This window comes from Miniopterus natalensis, chromosome 4 (genome assembly GCF_054644295.1).
Source record: "Miniopterus natalensis isolate mMinNat1 chromosome 4, mMinNat1.hap1, whole genome shotgun sequence".
Lineage (NCBI taxonomy): Eukaryota > Metazoa > Chordata > Mammalia > Chiroptera > Miniopteridae > Miniopterus > Miniopterus natalensis.
In genome coordinates, this window is record NC_142084.1 from 23,399,888 (window position 1) to 23,420,340 (window position 20,453).

General features: G+C 38.2%; 1 protein-coding gene across 2 annotated transcripts in view; it reads left to right on the top strand.

Annotated features, from left to right (window-relative positions):
• Positions 1-17,172, top strand: part of FNIP1 (folliculin interacting protein 1) — a 123,803-nt gene extending 106,631 nt beyond the window's left edge. For both annotated transcript variants that reach the window (XM_087816405.1, XM_016197098.2), the window contains 3 exons: positions 7,853-8,050; positions 12,506-12,621; positions 14,614-17,172. In XM_087816405.1, coding sequence (XP_087672531.1) covers positions 7,853-8,050; positions 12,506-12,621; positions 14,614-14,692 — 393 coding nt within the window. In that variant the 3' untranslated portion in view covers positions 14,693-17,172. The remainder of the gene's footprint in view (positions 1-7,852; positions 8,051-12,505; positions 12,622-14,613) is intronic.
• The last annotated feature ends 3,281 nt before the right edge of the window (positions 17,173-20,453 follow it).

Below are 20,453 nucleotides of genomic sequence, written 5' to 3' on the forward strand. Positions count from 1 at the left end.
TATATATATTCCATTGTGTGTTTGTGTATACACACCTCATCATCTTTGTCCAGCCATCTATTGACTGACAGATTGTTTTTATATCTTGACTATTGTGAATAATGTTGCAGTTAACATGGAGAGCAGATATTTCTTTGGTACCCTGTTTTCATTTTCTTTGGATATATACCCAATAGTGGTATTGCTGGATCATATGATAGTGCTGTTTTTAATTTTTTAAGGAACCTCCATACTGTTTTCCATAGTGACTGCACTAGTTTATGTTCCCAGCAGTGCACAAGGATTCCCTTTTCTCCACACCCTCACCAACACTTCTCTCTTTTCTTTTTGATAGTCATTCTAACAGGTGTGAGATGATTTCTCATTATGATTTTGATTTGTATTTCTCTGATGATTAGTGTGATGAGCATCTTTTCATGGACCTGTTGGCCATTTGTATGTCTTCTTTGGAAAAATGTTTATTCGGTTCCTCTACCCATTTTATTTTTAGTTTGTCTTTATAGTTTAAAGTATTGCAGATATCCTCCCTTATTTTCCTCATTGAGCCCCTCCACCTCGCTTGCATCCGCCCCCCCCCCCCCGCAAACCTTCACTACACTATTGTCTGTGTCCATGGGTTATGCATATATGCATATAAGTTCTTTGATTATTCTCTCCCCACCCCCGCCTTCCCACTGAGATTCATCAGTCTGTTCCATGCTTCTATGTCTCTGGATCTATTTTGTTCCTCAGTCTGTTTTGTTTATTAGATTCCACATATGAGTGAGATCATGTGAAACTGAATCAGGAAGAATCAGAAAACGCGAATAGGCTAATAACAGCTGAGTAAATCGAAGCAGCAATAAAAAATCTCCCAGCACACAAAAGCCCTGGTCTGGACAGATTCACAGGGGAGCTTTCTGATATCTTTAAGTTGTAGGGTTAGATAGTTTACTAAAAATTTTTCTTGCTTTTTGAGGTAGGACTGCAGTGCTATGAACTTCCCTCATAGGACTGATTTCGCAGTGTCCAGTAGGTTTTGGGTTGTTGTGTGTTCATTTTCATTTGTTTCCAGGAAGTTTTTTCTTTCTTTCTTGATCTCTTTGGTAATTGATTCATTGTTTAATAACATGCTATTTAGCCTCCATGTGTTTGAATGTTTTTGAGTGTTTTTACTGTAGTTGATTTCTAATTTCATGCCGTTGTGATCTGAGATGCTTGATATGATTTGAGCCTTCAACTTGTAGAGACTGGTTTTGTGTCCTAACATGTGGTCTGTCTTTGAGCATGACCCATATGCACTTGAGAGGAATGTATATTCTGCACCTTTGGGGTGAAATGTTCTGTGAATATCAATTAAATCCATCTGATGCAGTGTGCCATTTAAAGTCACTGTTTCTGTGTTGACTTTTTGTCTGGAAGATCTATCCAGTGAAGTCAGTGGGGTGTTAAAGTCCACGACTAGGACTGTGTTGCTGTTGATCTCTCCCTTATAGTCCTTAAGGTTATTATTGTTAGATCCTTATTTATTGCCATTTTAATTCTTTATGCCTCTGTTTTTCTGTTTCTTATTATTACAGCAGTCCCTTTAACATTTCTTGCAATGCTTCTGTTTCTACTTCTAATTACAGCAATCCCTTAACATTTCCTGCAATGCTGGTTTGGTGGTGATAACTTCCTTTAGCCTTTATTTTTTTTTAATCTGGGAAGCTCGTTATTTCACCATCTATTTTGAATAATAGCCGTGCTGGATAGAGTAGTCTTGGTTTCAGATCCTTGTTTTTCATTACCTTTAATACTTCATGCCATTCCCTTCTGGCCTGTAGAATTCCTGATGAGAAGTCGGCTGACAACCTTATGGGAGCTCCTTTGTAGGTAACAGATTGCTTTTCTCTAGCTACCTTTAATATTCTCTCTGTCTTGAATTTTTGGCATTTTAATTATGTGTCTGGGCATAGGCCTCTTTGGATTCTTCTTGCTTAGGACTGTCTGTGCCCTCTGAACTTGTGTGGCTTTTTGCTTCACCAGGTTAGGGAAGTTTTCTGCCATTATTTCTTCAAACAGGTTCTCTAACCCTTGCTTACTTTCTACCTCCACTGGCATTTCTACAATGTGAATATTTTTACATTTCATGTTGTCCCACATCTCCCTTAGACTGTCCTCCTGTCTTTTAATTGTTTTTTCTTTTCGGATCTCTGACTGAGTGATTTTTTCTACCATCTTCTCATTCGCTGATCCGAACCTCCGCTTCCTCTAATCTGCAGTTTATTCCTTCCAATGTATTCTTTATTTCTGCTATGTCATTCTTCATTTCTGACTGGCCATTTTTCATAGTTTCCATATCTTTTTTTATGCTGTTGAGCATCCTTACAATCAGAATTCTGAACTCTGTATCTGATAGATTGCTTATTTCCTTTTCATTTAGCTCTTTTTCTTGAGACTTCTCTTTTTCTTTCATTTTGGGCTTGTTTTTTTGTCTCCCCATCTTGGCTGCCTATTTGGGTTTGTTTCTATGTATTACGTAGGCCTGCTAGGACTCTCAGTCTTTTTGGAAGGCCTCTGGTGCAGGCCAATGTCAGACGCTGTTTGTGAGCTGTCGACAGCCCACTGCTTGAGGTCCCTCTGTTGGGGCTGGGTGCATTTGGACAGGACCAAGATGCACACCAAAGTCTCCTTTTCCAAGGCCTGGGTCCAGAAGCAGATCAGGCAGAGACTCAAAGCACTCTGAGTTCTACCTCTGCCTGCATGCTGTTAATCTGACTCTCTTAATGAGCCTCAGGCTGTAGAAACTCCACAGGGTAAGGGGAGAGGTTTTCCGGCAGGGTGGCGCAAACGCTTCTCCCTCATGCAAAAGCTGTTTGGAAGATAAATGTCTACCTCTGCAGTATGGGGGAATAACTGCACAGGAATCCAGAGGGGTGCCCTCTGAGCTCTATCTCCAGAGCCCACAACCCTAGATTCTCCTCACATAGCTCCAGTCCACTCTGCCCTCCCTCTGCTGGAGCCCAAGGTGAGTAGCTACAGAGGAAACTCTGTGCTTTGGCTCTTTTGAGGGTGCCTGCATTTCCAGCTGTCTCTCCTTGGGAGACAGAAACCTGGCTGCTTTTCACAGCCAGATGTTATGTGGGCACCTTTCTCAGTTCTGGTGCTCTTGGCTGGGAAGCCCGGCCTGGGGTTTAGGTCCCAGAGTCTTCATTGTCAACCCCCTGCAGCTGAGATACCCCCTTGACCTTCAGCTGCTGCCTTTGGGAGCACAGCCAGCCCTCTTGCACCTCTGCACTTCCTGCCAGTCTCTGTGCAGTCTTCACTTTTCTTCCTTGGTTATGAGGGTGCTCTCCAGCTCGTCTTCATTTGCATTTGATATTTCAGGATGGTTTTTCTGTGTTCTAGTTGTAATTCCAGTTTGGTCCCAGGAGAGTGTCAGTGTAGCTTCCACTTAGTCCACTGCCATCTTTAATCTCTATTTTTTAACTTCAGTTTTAATTTTTTTTTTTTTCTATTGAGTTTTTTTATGTATTTTGGGTATTAACCCCTCATCAGATATATTTTTTGCAAATACTTTCTCCCATTTGTAGGCTGCCTTTTCACTTTACTGATGGTTTCTTTTGCTGTGCAGAAGCCTTTTGTTTAGTTTGTTTTTATTACCTTTGCTTTTGTTGTCCAATCCCAAAAATCATTGCCAAGACTGATCTCAAAGGAGTTTATTTCATGTATTTTCCTCTAGGAGTTTTATGGTTTCAGGTCTTAGCTTCAAGTCCTAATCCAGTATGAATTGGGGTTTTTTTTGTGTGTGTATGGTATAAGGAAGGGATGGGATCCAGTTTCGTTGTTTTTCATGTGGTTGTCCAGTTACCCCAAAACCATTTATTGAAGAGATTATCCAGATTATCTTTTCTCCATTATATGTTCTTATCTCCTTTGACATAAATTAATTGAGCCTGTGTACTTGGGTTTATTTCTGAGTTTTCTGCTCTCTGTTGCTCAACTTTTAAAAGAACTTTTCTGTTATCATTCTAAATAACATTGATACTGTTGCTGCATTTTATGAATTTAAGATTCTTTCTTTAGGCTAGATTCCCAGAAATGAAATTACTGGAGAGTATTTAAGTTTAGGGCTATTTTTATATTCTTGATGCATGTTGGTTAATTTCTTTTCCAAAAGACAGTGTCAGTTTGAACAGGAATTTGCCATGTCCCTAAGACCTGTTCCCTTTGTAACACTGAGGGTCTCATTTTTTATTTTTAAAAAAGATAATTGAAAGAAAACTGGCTGGTTTTGAAGAAAGTACAGGGAAGTTGATTTGGTACATTTTGATTTTAAAAGTGCATTTTGCAAGGCCATGTTTGAATGCCTAACAAGCAACTGAAAAAATTAGTAGGTTTTGTAACAGGGTAGAGATAGGGGAATATTATCCACTAAAGAGGAGATACTTGGAGATTTTGGAGTTTAATTCTAAAAATTCTAGAAATGCCTGAGAGAGGAAAATGTTGGTAAGATTTGGAATGAATTAGTATTGCAGAAGTCATGGAACTCAAAGAAGAGTGTTTAAGAAAAATAAAGCTTTAGATTCACTGCTTCTCTCACATGCATATACTTCCCATTTTGTGACCTAGAAGTTTGTGAAGCTTAATACAAGCTTTAAAGATTGTGGAGGAGGCCATTATTACGCCTCAGTTAAGAATATGATGCCATTGGTTTAGACCTTTTTGCAGAGCTTGATGGTGAGGGTAAGGACTGAGATTGGTTAAACTGAAATTTTACCAGATTAGGACATTGACTATAACAATCCATTGACTAAAATGAAACAATTTCAGAATGAATGACTGGCACTGGGCTTCCCCCCAACCTTGGTTTCCCTTCCCTTCCCTTCCCTTCCCTTCCCTTCCCTTCCCTTCCCTTCCCTTCCCTTCCCTTCCCTTCCCTTCCCTTCCCTTCCCTTCCCTTCCCTTCCCTTCCCTTCCCTTCCCTTCCCTTCCCTTCCCTTCCCTTCCCTCCCCTCCCCTCCCCTCCCCTCCCCTCCCCTCCCCTCCCCTCCCCTCCCCTCCCCTCCCCTCCCCTCCCCTCCCCTCCCCTCCCCTCCCCTCCCCTCCCCTCCCCTCCCCTCCCCTCCCCTCCCCTCCCCTCCCCTCCCCTCCCCTCCCCTCCCCTCCCCTCCATTTTTAAAATATATCTTTATTGAATTCAGAGAGAGGAAGGGAGAGGGCGCGAGAGAGATAGAAACATCAGTATGAGAGAGTTGTCACTGATCAGCTCCTTCCTGTACTCCCCCCAACTGAGGATCTAGCCCACAATATGGGCATGTGCCCTGACTGGGAACTTAACTGCGATCCCCTGGATCCTGGGTCGATCCTCAACCATTGAGCCATGCCCTGCTAGGCCCAACCTTGTTTTTTAAAACAACTCCTAAAGTGAGTTTGATTTGAATTATTTTCTGATCTTAAACTTGGGATTTAGCCCCATTTCTTCTGGGAGACTGCTTACTTGGGACCATTTTCTTTTTTCTTACAAAACAAAAAAAGTGTATGTGGGGGGATTTTATAATATTTTGGTTTGATAAACCTTTTAAATCTTAGCCATATATCTTTTGATTGAAGAGATATTAATTTCTAAAGTGGTTTATCACCCTTTAAACAAAGTATATTTCATACTAGTTTCTCCCTTATCTGTTTAGGCATTTCCTTGTGAGGATAATGAATGGATGAACCCCCTTCATAATTCTTGCCTTCTAAAGATGCTTACTGCTTTTGAAAATAATATTTGCCTTTAACAGTTTGTTATTCCCCTTTGGTTATTTGGTCATACCTCCTGTCTTATTTTTCTTTTATAACCACAGAGATACTTGTGTTAAAGTATATGTTCATTATTATCGTTTCTTAAAAATTTAAGATATACCATACATCTTTAGATGTATATACTGTTTTCAAAATTATATTTTAATAAGTTGATGAATAGAAACATGTTATATTCTTCATAAGAGTTAGTAAGAAATATTTGAGTACCATTTTAGAAAAATAAATAATAAAGTTTAGAGTTCCATGAAAAAAGTCTTCACAGTGTATCTTTCCAGACTTTTTCTTTGCCATTCTCTTCTTCCTCATTTCTCAGTATCATTTTTCACAAATTTAGTTACATGTATCTAATTCTATCTCTGAGTCTTCTCATGGTATTTCTTGCAGAATTATCCATAATCCTCTCCCTATTGTCAATAGTAATCCTACCCATACTTCAATGTCTCTATGACTGTATGACCCTTCCACTGTGAAACTCCCAGTCACGCAGAACCCACTGTTGCCCTCTTATGCAACTCCAGCACTTGGTTCCTTTTTCATCTGTTACACATGTCTTTTTATAGCCAGGTGGTTTTTTTGTTTTTTCTTTTTTTTTCTCACAAGACTGTGAGCTTCATTGTCTTGGTTTTCTTAGCATCAGATAAAAAGCTTTATTCAAAGTAGTTGTTCATTAACTGGGCAAAGTATATCCTTTGAGGGTGCCAAACCTGGGTTTATCTAACAGCAAATTTACATTCTTAACTATTTAAAATTGTGGTAACATAAAAGCTTGGAAGGAAAAAGGCCATTAGCATCAAGTATTGCAGATTATTATTTTTATCTCAGTCTTATTGCTGCTAATCTGTATGGCCAGTGTTGAAAGAATCCTTACCGTTCCAAAGACAAAGATGTTGAAGTATTGAGCATTGTAGGGCTATCATCTCTTTTTGATAGCGGTGCTTGTACTTAATTACCATTTTTGGTTTTTATGTGTAAGCCATGGAAATCCAAAAGCACAGCCATGTGCCTGTGGTCCTTTTATCCGTATATGTGAGTTAAAAATACTTTTCACTATGCAGTAAATTTTCTAATTGTGAGAATGTCATTTAAGTAAATGCTTGTGATAGAAACGCAAACAATATAAAGATATACAAAGGAAAAAGAAGAAATTGTTCTTTTTTTGTTGTTACTCTTCACCAGAGGATATTTTTTCCATTGATTTTTAGAGAGAGTGTAAGGGGAGGGGGAGGAGGAGGAGGAAAGAGACAGAGAAACATTGATGTAAGGGAGACACATCAAACTGGTTGCCTCCCGAACCTGCCCCTACCAGAGCCCGGGATGAAACTCACGACCATCTGGTGCACTGGCTGACGCTCTAACCAATGAGCCACGCTGTCCAGGGCAACATATTGTTCTTTATACTCTTAATATTCCATACTTTCTCAGAGATCTTCATGATAAATAGTTCAATTTGAGTATTTTCATTGTTTTTAAATAAATTTTCATTTAGATATAGATCTGAATTTTTAAAGAGGTAATGGGTATACTGTCCGTGTGTGTGTAGAGTGACTTTTTTCCCCATTTAACCATATTAGTACCTGTTTATTTGTCTCCTTTTAACTTCTGTATCCATATTCTGGATATACATCTTGGTAAAATAGTGCACATAGCCAGCAAGGTACTTCATGTAGTCAAGTAGTGGCTCCTGTGGTGTTCAAGCAAGTTAATGCTTGACAGGTTAGGATAGTTAGCACAGAACCTTAGCATTGACTTGTTCATGTGAATCCCTGTCCTATCTATTTTTGAAATATTAAGTCTTTCAAGGTAAAAAACAGTTCCTCCCAATTGCCTGGCACATGGTTGGTATTCAGTAAGTTTGTTGAATGAACGAATGATCAAAAGATCAGTGAAAGTTAAATTCTGGATTAAAGAATACAAAATTCTGGTAATGGATCTCTACCTATGATGATTGGAAGCAGCTGTCATAATTTAATATTCTTTTATTCTGTTGGTATTTCATATCTCTTCCTTTCCTCAGTCCATTAGCATTATCTTTGAAAACTTCATTTGCTCGTTATAAGATGAATTATTCTTTTTTTTCCAGCATCCAGTGTTGGATGAACCAATAGCAGAAGCTGTCTGTATTATAGCAGATATGGATAAATGGACTGTGCAAGTGGCCAGTAGCCAGAGACGAGTGACAGATAATAAACTGGGAAAGGAAGTATTGGTTTCCAGTCTTGTTTCCAATCTGCTTCATTCCACTCTTCAGCTTTATAAACATAACTTGTCTCCAAATTTTGTAAGTATGTGTGAGGCTTGAATTTGAGCACTCTAATAGGTGACTAAACTCTAGTATGTGCCTACCATGAACACTGCTGTTAGCTTCATCATTGTTTTCCTGAAAGAAGGTGTAATGGATTGAATGTTTGTGTTTCTCTAAAATCCATACGTTGAATGCCTAACTCAGTGCAATGGTATTTGGAGATGGGCCTTTGGGGGCTAATTAGGGTTAATTAGGTCATGCGGATAGGGGGCCCTCATGGGATTAGTGGCCTTAGAAGAAGAGGAAGAGATAAATTGCACTCTCTCCACTATGTGAGGACACAGGGAAAAGGCAGTTGTCTGTCAGCCAGCAAAATAGTTCTCACTAGAACCTGATCATGCTGGCATCCTGATCTCAGATTTCCAGCCTCCAGAGCTGTGAGGAAATAATTTTCTGTTGCTTAAGCCACTGAGTCTATGGTATTTTGTTATGGCAGCCCAAACTGACTAGGAAAAAATGAGATGTGTACAAGTCTGTATAGTATATTCTGTAATTTCAGCAGCCATAATTTAGTGCCTGACTAGTGTAATGTAAGGTATGGACATGCAGTGTCCCTAAGTGCAGAATTCCAGTGCATTCTGGACCCTCATTGTCATGTCAGGACTTTGGATGATTCCTCTTCGTAATACTGGTGACCTCTTACCAAATATCTTCGGTATTCCCAACTTTTGGGGGTTCTTTTTCTTCTTAGGAGAACTATAATTTAGCATAGTTTAAAAAACCTCTGTACAGCAATATGATAAAGGCCATATATGACAAAACCATAACTAGCGTTATATTCAATGATGAAATACTGACAATATACCCCTAAGATGAGGGACAAGACATGGATGCCTACTTTCACCACTTCTATTCAACATAATAAGTCCTCACCAGAGCAGTTAGGCAAGAAAAAGAAACATGAGGCATCCAAATTGGAAAGGAAGAAGTAAAATTGTCTCTGCAGATGACATGATCTTATATGTAGGAAATGTAGATTCCACACAAAAAACTGATAGAACTGATAAATGAATTCAGCAAAGTCTCAAGATACAAAATCAGTATGCAAAGATAGTTGCATTTCATTACACTAGCAATGAACAATCTGAAAAGTAAATGTAGAAATCATTTACAATATCAAAAGAATAAAATACTTGAGCATGAATTTAGCTAAGGAGGCAGGAGACGTGTACAATGTAAACTATAAAACATTGCTGAAAGAAATTAAAGACATAAATGAAATTGTTCAAGGATTGGAAGACTTGGTATTATGAAAATGACAGCACTCCCCAAAGTGATCTGTTGTTTCAATGCAATCCCTATTAAAAATTCCAATGACTATTTTTTTAAGAAATGGACCCATCCTAAAATGTGTACGGCATGTCAAGGGACCCTGAAGAACCAAAACAATATTTGTAAAGAAGAACAAAGTAGGAAAACTCACACCTCCTGACTTTAAAACTTACTACAAAGTAACAGTAATCAAAATAATGTGGTACTGGCGTAAGGACAGACATATAGACCAATAGAATATAATGGCCCCAAAATAAACCCCCACATATATGGTTAACTGGTTTTCGACAAGGGAGTCTTTCCAAAAGACAAAGACAAAGGATTGTTTTCAACAACTCATACTGAGAAAATGATATCCATATGCAAAAGAATTAAGTTGAATCCATAACCTTATACCATATACAAAAGTGAACTCAAAATTAAACCTGAACTGGAACAAGCCTAAACATTTTAAGTACTAAAACTATCAAACTCTGAAGAAAACAGGATAATCTTCATGACACTGGATTTGGTAGTGATTTCTTGGATTTGACACCGAAAGAACAGGCAACAAAAGTAAAAAATAGATAAATTGGACTTCATCAAATTAAAAACTTTTTTGTATTGAAGGACACTATCAACAGTAAAAAGACAACCCACAAAATGGGAGAAAATCTTTGCAAGTCATATATTTGAAGAGAGATTGATATCCAGAATATATCCAGCAACTCCACAATAACAAAGGAACAACTGAAGACATTTCCCTAAAGAAGATATATAAATGGCAAACAGGCACATGAAGAAGTGTTCACCTAATTAGTCATTAGGAAAATGCAAATCAGAACCAAAATAAGATACCACTTCACACCCAATAAGCATGGCTATAATAATTAAACAAAAGTATTGGCCAGGATGTGGGGAATTGGAACCCTTGTGCATTGCCAGTGGGAATGTAAAATGGTGCAGCTGCTATGGAAAATAGTTTTGCAGTTTCTCAAAACATTTAACACTGTATTGTCATGTGATCCAGAAATTCTACTTCTAGATTTATATGCAATACAATTGAAAACAGGGACTCAAATAATTGTACCATAATGTTCATAGCAAAATTATACATAATAGCCAAAAGTTGGAAACAGCTCATGTCCACGAACAAATGAATGGATAAGCAAAATGTGGTATAATACATAGAATGGAATGTTATTCGGACATAAAAAGGAATGAAAATTTGATACATGCTACAACATGGATGAACCCTGAAACATTATGCTAAGTGAAGTAAGCAGAACACAGAAGGACAAATATTGTATGATTGCACTTATATGAGGTATCTAGAATAGGGAAATTTGTAGAGACATAAAGCAGATCGAGGTTACCAGGGGTTGGGGTGAATGAGAGAAAGAGGAGTTATTGTATAATGGGTATAGAGTTTTTGTTTGAGATAATGGAAAAAAGTTCTAGAAATGGGTGTTAATGATAGTTGCACAACATTGTAAATGTCCTGATGTCACTGATTTATATACTTAAAAGTGGATAAATTGTATTAAATATCTATATATATGAATTTTATTAAATATAGATATTTTGTAAACATTTTCTTTTCCACTTAAGGCATCTTTAGCCTAAGTGAGCATTTATAGAAAAAACATACACCATAAAACAATAAGTGTGGCAAGAAACCCAGTCAGTTGTGTTTTTTTCTAAGAGGAAAATAGGTTTTTACTAGGAGCTTTAATGGTTGATTTTCATTGGAAAGGGATGCTCTGCAAGGATTTAGTATTTTTAACACCTGTACCTCACATTTTTTCCTCAAACAAATAGAGCATTAGTTCACATGAAAAATCTCCTATTTTAGCCCTGGCCAGTGTGGCTTAGCAGTTAAGAGCATTCGCCTGTGCACTGAAGGGCAGGTACGTGAAGGGCACATAGCTAGGCCGCAGGTTTGATCCCTGGCCCCAGTTGGGGCACGTGCAGGAGGCAACCAATCGATGTGTCTCTCTGACTCCATGTTCCTCTCTCTTCCTCCCCTCTCTCTCATAACTAATGGGGGGGAAATCCTTGGATGAGGATTAACAATGACAACAAATCACCTATTTTAATAAATTGAGCAAGTTAATTGACAATAAATGAAATGTGTTTTAAGTTTTAATGTTTAAGTTTATAAACATCTATCTCATAAGGACTACAGTTCATTCACTGTGAGCTATTGCAAACTTGTTTTCTTTTACTCTCTCCAGGAGAATGCAGCCTATCTTATGTAAATACATTTGAAATATATTAATTTATAAGCGTTATATTTATCAATTTTGAAATAAATTGTAAATTTTATATTGTGTGTAATTTACCACTTTTAAACACACAACTGTGTAAATTCAAAATCTTTGATATGAGCTAGAAAAAAGTTTACACTTCTTTAGCTAAAATTACTTGCTTTAAAAATGTGCTCCATAGCTTTTTTATCCACTCATCGACTGATGGGCACAGGGGCTATTTTTAGATCTTGGCTATTGTAAATAGTGCTGCGATGAACATAGGGGTGCATGTATTCTTTCAAATTAGCTGTGGTACATTTACACAATGGATTACTACATAGCTATAAAAAAGTCTTACTTTTGCTACAGTGTGGATGGACCTGGAGATTATTATGCTAAGTGAAATAAACCAGTCAGAGAACAACAAATACCATGTGATCTTACTTATACGTGGAATTTAATGAACAAAATAAACTGATGAACAAAATGGAAACAAGGATACGTGGAACAGACTGACAGCTGTCAGAGTGAAGGAGGGTGGGGGGCTGGACGAAAGGAGGTAAAGGGATTAGCCAAAAAGCATATATACATAACACATAGACACAGACGACAATGTGTTAGCCAGAGGGAAAAGGCGGTGGAGGCGGGTAAAGTGGGGGAAAATGGGGATGGAAAGAGACTGCTTGGGGTGATGGGCGCACGATGCAGTGCGCAGATTATGTTTTATTAAGTTGTACACTTGAAACCTGTATGGTTTTGTGAACCAATGTCACCCCAGTAAATTCAATTTTAAAAAAATGTGCTCCAAATTTTAGTTTATGTTGGAGTAACTAAGTAGAATTGTCAAAAATATGATGCTTTAGAAATTGCCATCACTTAGATTTGGACACCATTTTCTGACCTGGTTCCTGGTTTCCCCTAACTGCAGTGTGTGATGCATCTTGAAGACCGGTTACAGGAGCTGTACTTCAAGAGCAAAATGCTGTCTGAGTACCTGAGGGGGCAGATGCGTGTTCATGTCAAGGAGCTGGGAGTTGTTCTAGGGTATGTTCATGGTTTCTTTTCTGGCTTTGCTTTCCCATTATAATGTCTTCAAGCAAGAGCTATTCCTCAGAATTGACTTCTTTTAAGTGTCTTTTCCTGTTAGAAGTTGGACACTGTTATCATTCAGGTTCCTCTGTACCACATAAGAGCAGATCCCTGTCTTCCACTGACCTGAAATGCATTGTCCCCTGTGCATTACAGTAAGTTGAGAATAGTCAGTTAAAAATGAATTAAATCTAAATTTTTATCTTAGGAAAATAAGTAATATTTATTTTTAAATATATTGAAAACTCCTTCCCAGCCTCCTCTCTGCCATCCAAATGAGCTGATTAAAATAACAGCACACTGGATGGTAGTACATTATCTACATATTATTACTCTTTCCCCATTATCTATGTCAGTCTACTCTACAGTTCTTCTTGGGAAGAAGACAGTTATCTAAAATGCTTACTGAAGGAGGAACAGATAAATTGGTGGGAGGCATATTATAGCACCATTATGTTCTGTGGTCACGTATGTTCTATGGCCTGTGTGTGTGTGTGTATGAATTATTCTTGAAATGCTAGTTGAGTAAATTAAAACAAGCCAGAACCTTTGTCTAATTCAATTTTTATGACAGGAGAAAGAGCCAGCATAACAAGTAGCTACTGTATGTCAGAAGCCAAATCAAATTCTTTCATTAATGTTACTCCTTACCATCCAGATTGGAAATAGATGATTCTCTGTGCATAATGCCTTTATTTTAAAAAAAATGTTAAGTAGTTTTTAAAGTAATGTGGATTTTGCCAAAATTTATAGTGCATTGTGGCATAACTTGAAAAGCAAGTCCTCATAGTCTTTTCCCTAACTTGCCACCTTCAACCAAACACAGTTAATGGATTGTTTCTTCTGACAATTTTTTAAAGTATACGATAAAAAATAAAAAATTGATTTATATTCTATATATCATTGGGCAACTTGCCTTTTGATAGATCTTGAATGTTTGTTCATATAAGCACATACTGATCTGTCTTATTATTTTTAATGACTGTATAGCATTCCATTATATGGTGGAATTTATGTAACAGTAAGTTCTCACTTAACATCTTTAGTAGGTTCTGCAACTGTAAGCGAAATGACATATAATGAAACCAGCTTTACCATGTGCTAATTGATATAAACAAGAATTAAGTTCCTATGGCATCTCATTATCATTATAATGTAACGATGTTGAACGACAGGACATTATTAGAGGATCTGCTGTATTTCCTTTTTTTTTTAGGATAAATTATTTGAAGTAGAAGTTTTGGTTACAGGGCATGTGCATTAAATTTTTGATAGATATTGATAGTTATTTTGATATGTAATAGTTAAATGCTATCTAGTAAGTACCAGAATAAATTCTCACGAATGGCAGGAAGCACACTCTTCCTGCTACTGGCTGTTCCCAACTTTTTCATCTTTTTTAGGCTACTTGCTGAGAAATGAAATCTGAGTATACTTTACTTATTTAGATTTATTTATTCTCTAACCATGAATCAGTCTGCCTGAGTGAGTGTTTCTATATTTTTGGGGCATTTTTCTTTTCCTGTAAATTATTTGTGGTAGGATGTATTTTTAAGATGCTTTCATTATTTCTTTCAGCATGTCTTATTATAGAAACATTTGTATTCAAAACAATATGGATGCACACTATTATCCTGTTACTATCCTATATTGTATTTTCTTAGACCTTGTCCATTGCCCTGATGCATGTGAGATGCTTTCCTACATCCATGACTTTACCATTGGGTTTCAGATGCTTTCTTTTAAAAAAAATTTTGGTTTGGGTTTTTACTGACTGAAATATTTCCAACTGTTGCTATCTTTAGCTCTCTTATCTTTTGGCCAGGATAGCCTAGGTCCTTGACTGCTGAGGTATAGTGACTTTATAGGTAGCAGTCATTGCTTGTAGGACTCATGACTTGGGTATAGAAAGCCTGACTGAGATTTTCTCTTTTTTCTTAATTTCAGAATTGAATCCAGTGATCTTCCTCTTCTGGCTGCTGTAGCAAGCACTCACTCTCCATATGTTGCTCAGATACTCCTTTAACGTAATGATTATTTGAAATGTTAAACAGAAACCAAGGAAGCAGACACAACGTGCATTATGGCATTTGTGACTAGACTTTTTCGGTGATGGTAGATTTTTAACCAAGTGAAACTAAGACAGCATAAGTAATTTGGGGAGAAAGCATTTGAAAAGGCCAAAGTATAACTTAGGAATTTCTATAAAATGAATAACATTGAGGAATTTTATATGATCACTACAGTGTTGCCACAACTGATAAATAGCAACAGATGTTTCATGATTAAATGGCTCAGAAATAGTCATTTCATTAGTTTTAATTCTTTATTTCTAAGGTACATAGGTTTACCAAACCTTGATTATTTCTTGTTTTGTTTCGTCAATTCAGAATAGCTAATTTTGGGGTATTTCTCAAAGTATTTTAAATAGCCTTTTAATTATAAGAAACTTAAAAGAATGAGTGTAAATCTATGTTATATTGTCCATCCAATTGTACATATGTATCTAGTTTTTTAAAAAGCAGAGGTAGAAATACAAGATTGGTGAACATGCCTTTTTAAATATCTGTATATTTTCAACTAGTATTAATTGTATATAATGTTGAAATGTTACTTTCTGGTGATTTTTCTGTTTCACATACCTTAAAATATAAGTAAAGCCAATTGTTCTTTAAGGTTGAGGAATGTCAGTTCCCAAAATAAGAGTACTACTTTATACTATTTGTTTTGTTTTTAAGTATAAGCTAATTCTTATAAATGTTAATAACATATTTGCACCTAATTTAATAAATTAAAATTAGGATTAAAAATTGCACCAAAGCATTGGCAAAAATAATATTCAAAAGTGCTCAGGTAGCCGAGGCCCTTGCTTTCGGCATTAGCCGTTCTTGAACCCATAGGAACTAAATATTTGTTTCACAGCTTCATAATATTCTTTTTACACTAACAGAACTCATTCTTAAAATTACTTTTTTCTTGAATTTCCCTTCTTCCAAAAGCTACTCTTTTTTTCAAACATTTTCACTTTTCAGTTTTTTGTATATAGAGTGTTGCTTCTGAGAAAGGCTAATATGGAACCAAACTCTTGTAAGTAATGTAAATAAAAAGATGGGTAGGTAAAGTTTTCAGTATGCTCTACTACCTCAGTTTACTTGAATACTACATTATAGTTTATCCTTTACTTATCTGGTCTAAGATACTTTAATTCTAGAAGTGAAGTTGGTTTCTGCTTCATGGACTATTTCTATCATAATTGATTAGCTTTAAAAAACGACCTGCTATTCTGTTACTAAATACATTTCCTATCTAATACATTTATTTTTGCTGTTTGAATTTTCAGTAATTAAAAAAGATTTCTGTAGTTTAAGTCTTTGGCCTTTAATTTATAGCATTGGCTCACATTTTGCCTTGCTCTCTATGTATCCAGGAACTCTCCAACTTAGATTAAGAAGAAACAATTGTTTTAATGGAATGTAAACCTGAAATCGGTGTGCCTGCGATCAGTTTGGCCCCTGTGTCCTATCAGCTGGTCCCAGTTAGTACTGGAGTCTCCCATGGATGACTTGCTGTGAAAGAGTGTTTATGGATATATTTTCTTTTGCTTAATATTCTTATTCTATTCATTAATGAAATTCTTCGTTATTCTATTGTTTGGAATTCTGTGAATCAGTCCCTTTGGCAGAATTCAGAATATAGAAAAGTTCGTATGTGAGCCATTGTACATTTTTTATTGTAGTTAAGAATGATATGTAGCAGATAGATAATGTCTGTTTTGCATGTTTTTTTTAAGTCATCAAGCTATTCACTGTCCTATCTATTTGAAATCTAATAAATTATCATTTAGAAAATCTAGTCTTCAATAAGTGGATGGCTCATGCTACTGTTCTTCTTAAAAGTAAGCTTTGCTCGGAAGGAAAAGGCCTATAGTTTCTTATAGAATCATTAATCCTTATAGGATTCCTGAGCTTTATAATTCCCAGCCCTTCTGTAATTTTTCCTACCTTCATCATAGTTATTTTTTCCTTACACAAAGCCCATGGAGTAAGCTGCTGCTTTTTTTAAAGTATCGTCATTATGGTGAATGTGAAAAGAGTTTTGGCCTGTTTGAAATAATTTTTTCAGCTTCTTATGGTACAGATATGTGTTACATATTTTTAAAAACCTGTTTGTTGCAATAGGAAATGAAAAAGGTATCTTTTACGTTATAGATTTAAAACTAATTTTTCCTTGTATATAAACTAATTGGTTTGATTTTAACTGTTCCTGGCTTTTATTAATATGTCTTAATTTTGAATTTGAAATTGTTAAGTGCAATAAACATACCAGCACAGATTTAATTTGTTGCAATTGGCATACACTGGGGATGATCACTTAAAAAAAAAACCAATGATTTTACACAATGCCTATTTCTGGTAGATGTCTTATGAGATTGTTCTGCTTTTTTAAAGTTATTTAGATGGTGGGTAAATGTACATACTGTTTCTTGTTCTGTATACATTTCTCAAATGTACACCTGTATTATAATAACCTCCCAGTTCTAGGGGAAATTTGTGCAATAAATACACATGTCAATTTGATGGATGATGTCGGTCTTTCTTTTATGTGTTAAACAGGCACAGTAACATGGACTGTGATATTTGGATTCTTTTTCCCAAATGTGACACTTTTGGGCATGTTATCTTATTTATAATGTCCTATTCTAATCCTAAATCTCAATTTGGGTAATTTAGTAGAATCTATGAATTTGTGACAATCAAGTGAAATAATGAAATGTCAAGAATTTATCTTAATGCATGGCACACCCCAAGTACTCATTAATTTTTGGCTGTTACTGTTATTAGGTAATCTATCCAGCCTCCTCTCTATGGCCTCCACCTCTTGGGAGAATTTAACATAAATTCTTTGGAATTAAAATGTAATAAAAAAATACGGGATATTATATTTGACCTAATCCTTAAGATGACAAATTGAAATTTTCTTTAAATGCTCTTATAAAAAGGAACTGAAAATCAATAATTTAAAACCTAGGAAAAGCCATGTAAACATTTTACGAACATTATATCCAATACAAATTACTATTGATTTCACAATTAAACAAAAATTGGCCAGTTGATTTAGGTTCTAATCCTGGTTTGTTCACTGACTTTCATGTGACTCTGAGCAAATCTGTCCTCTTCATCTATGTTGTAGGGAAGCCAGCTCTTCCATCAATCCTTACTGTCTGTTCTGTAGCAGTGATTCAGCCCTGAGTAGGCTGTTGGGAAGCTGCCTTGGTCAGGCTAGGTAGATTTGGACAGATATGTCAAGACACAGGATTGGACTGGGGGCTTTTTGTGGTGCCCATTTTCATATAATTTTACATGCATCACTCTTACATTTGACCAGAGAGTGTAAGTGCACTGTTTTTTGTTTGTTTGTTTTTCATTTTTTTAATTTATCTTTATTGTTGAGAGTATTACAGGTGTCCTATTCCCCCCCCCCCAACTGACCCCCTCCACTTCGCTCCCACCCCCTCCCCAGGCCTTCACCCCGTTATTAACTGTGTCCATGGGTTATACATATATGCATATAACTTCTTTGGTTAATCTCTTCCCACCCTCCACCCCTTTCCTCTTTCCTCTGAAATATGATCGTCTGTTGCATGTGCCAATGTCTCCGGATCTATTTAGTTCGTCAGATTCTTTTGTTCATTAGCTTCTTTTTAAAGAAGACCCTTCAGCTTTTCCTGTAGTGCTGGTCTGGTGGTGATGAACTCCTTTAGCTTTTTCTTATCTGTGAAGCTCTTTATCTGAGCTTCAAGTCTAAATGATAGCTTTGCTGGGTAGAGCAATCTTGGTTGTAGTTCCATGTTTTTCATCACTTTGAATATTTCTTGCCACTCCCTTCTGGCCTGCAAGGTTTCTGTTGAGAAGTCAGCTGACAGTCGTATGGGTGCTCCCTTGTAGGTAACTAACTGCTTGTCTCTTGCTGCTTTTAAGATTCTCTCTTTGTCTTTAACCTTTGGCATTTAATTATGATGTCTTGCTGTGGGCCTCTTTGGCTTCCTCTTCTTTGGGACCCTCTGTGCTTCCTGGACTTGTAAGTCTATTTCTTTCCCCAGGTAGGGGAAGTTTTCTGTCATCATTTTTTCAAATAGGTTTCAATTTCTTGATCTCTTTCTTCCCTTCTGGCACCCCAATAATACGAATGTTGGGCCTCTTGAAGTTGTCCCAGAGGCTCCTTATGCTATCTTCATATTTCTGGATTCTTTTTTCCTGTTGCTCTTCTGGTTGGGTGTTTTTTGTTTCCTCATGTTCCAAATTGCTGATTTGATTCTCAGCGTCCTCTACTCTACTGTTGATTCCCTGTAAATTATTCTTCATTTCAGTTCGTGTAGCCTTCGTTTCAAATTGGTACTTTATTATGTTATTGATTTTCTCAGATCTATTTCATTTAGTTCCTCTTCTAGAGATTTCTTCTGTTCTTTCCTTTGTGACGTGTTTCTTTGCCTCCACATTTTGGCTGCTTCCAGGTGTTTGTTTCTATGTATTAGGTAGAGCTGCTATGTCTCCTGGAATTTGTAGAGTGGCTTTGTGTAGTAGGTGTCCTGTAGGGTCCAATGGCTCAGCCTCCCCAGTCACCTGAGCTAGGCCTTCTGGGTGCTCCCTGTGTGGGCTGTGTGCACTGTCCTGTTGTAGTTGAGCCTTGGTTGTTGCTGGCGTCCCTGGGATTGACCCCCAGGCCAATCAGTTGTGAGGACCAGCTGTAACTACAGCCAAAGAGCTGCTGTGCTGGAGACACCCCTATGCAGCAGGACTTACTTCAGTGGAGCTTTGGTTCTCCAAGTGCGCCCCTTGAGTGTGTCACTCGTGGATGTGGTAGGGTTGTAATCCAGGGTGGTTGATTCTGGCCACCAGGTGCACTGTCTCTGGGGCCTCCCGGGAGGTGCAAAGTCAGCCTCTGCCAGTGCCTTGCCCAGGGCCACCCAGCATGAGCTACACAGCAAACTGTAGTTGGCTGCTACTTGTGTTGGGCTTGGAGGTGTCCAGGAGAGGCCAAGCTATGAGCCAGTGCAGGCTGCCACTAGTGCCAGGCCTGGGGCCGCTTATCAAGCCGTAAGGGGCCCACTGCTGCTTGTTTGAGCGATTTTAGGAAAGTCCTAAGCATGAGGCTGGAGAGGCCACTTGTACAGAAAAGCCCCTGGAAATGACCTGGATGAGCTGCAGGTGGGGAGTGGCAGGGCCTCCGGGAATCGGGGCGGGGCCAACGGTGCAAGTCAGGTGCTGGCGATTCAAATATGGCGCCTGCCTGCCAGCTGTGTGCGGGGAGGACTCGCCTAAGGAGCAATGGCCTCTGCCAGCTCTTCTGCCTGGGAGGAAGCTGCCCCTCCAGCTCTCGCCCCGGATTTCAGGCAGGTTAGTGTGTCGTCCCCCCCCCCCCCCCCCCCGCAGTGTCCCAGGTCCTTTCAGGCTGCCGCCCGGTGCTGGGCTCAGAGGGAGCGCATCGGAGTCCATGCGCGGGCCCTTTAGAGGAGCTGCTGGGGCTCCTGGAGCCTCCGTGACCCTCAGCCACAGTCCCTGCTGGTTTCACAGCCCGGAGTTGTGGGGGCGTCTCATCCCGGCCTGGAGCCCTGGGCTGGGGGCCTGCTGTGGGGTTGGGACCCCTCCCTCCTCCGGGAAAACTCCAGCGCTGAGATTCTCTTCCAGGGTTCAACCTCGGCACTGGGTGTGGGCCCGCAGCCCCGTCTCTGCGATTCACCCCCTATCCGCCTGTGTCTGGGCCCCTCCTACCAGTCTCGATGCTTCTGT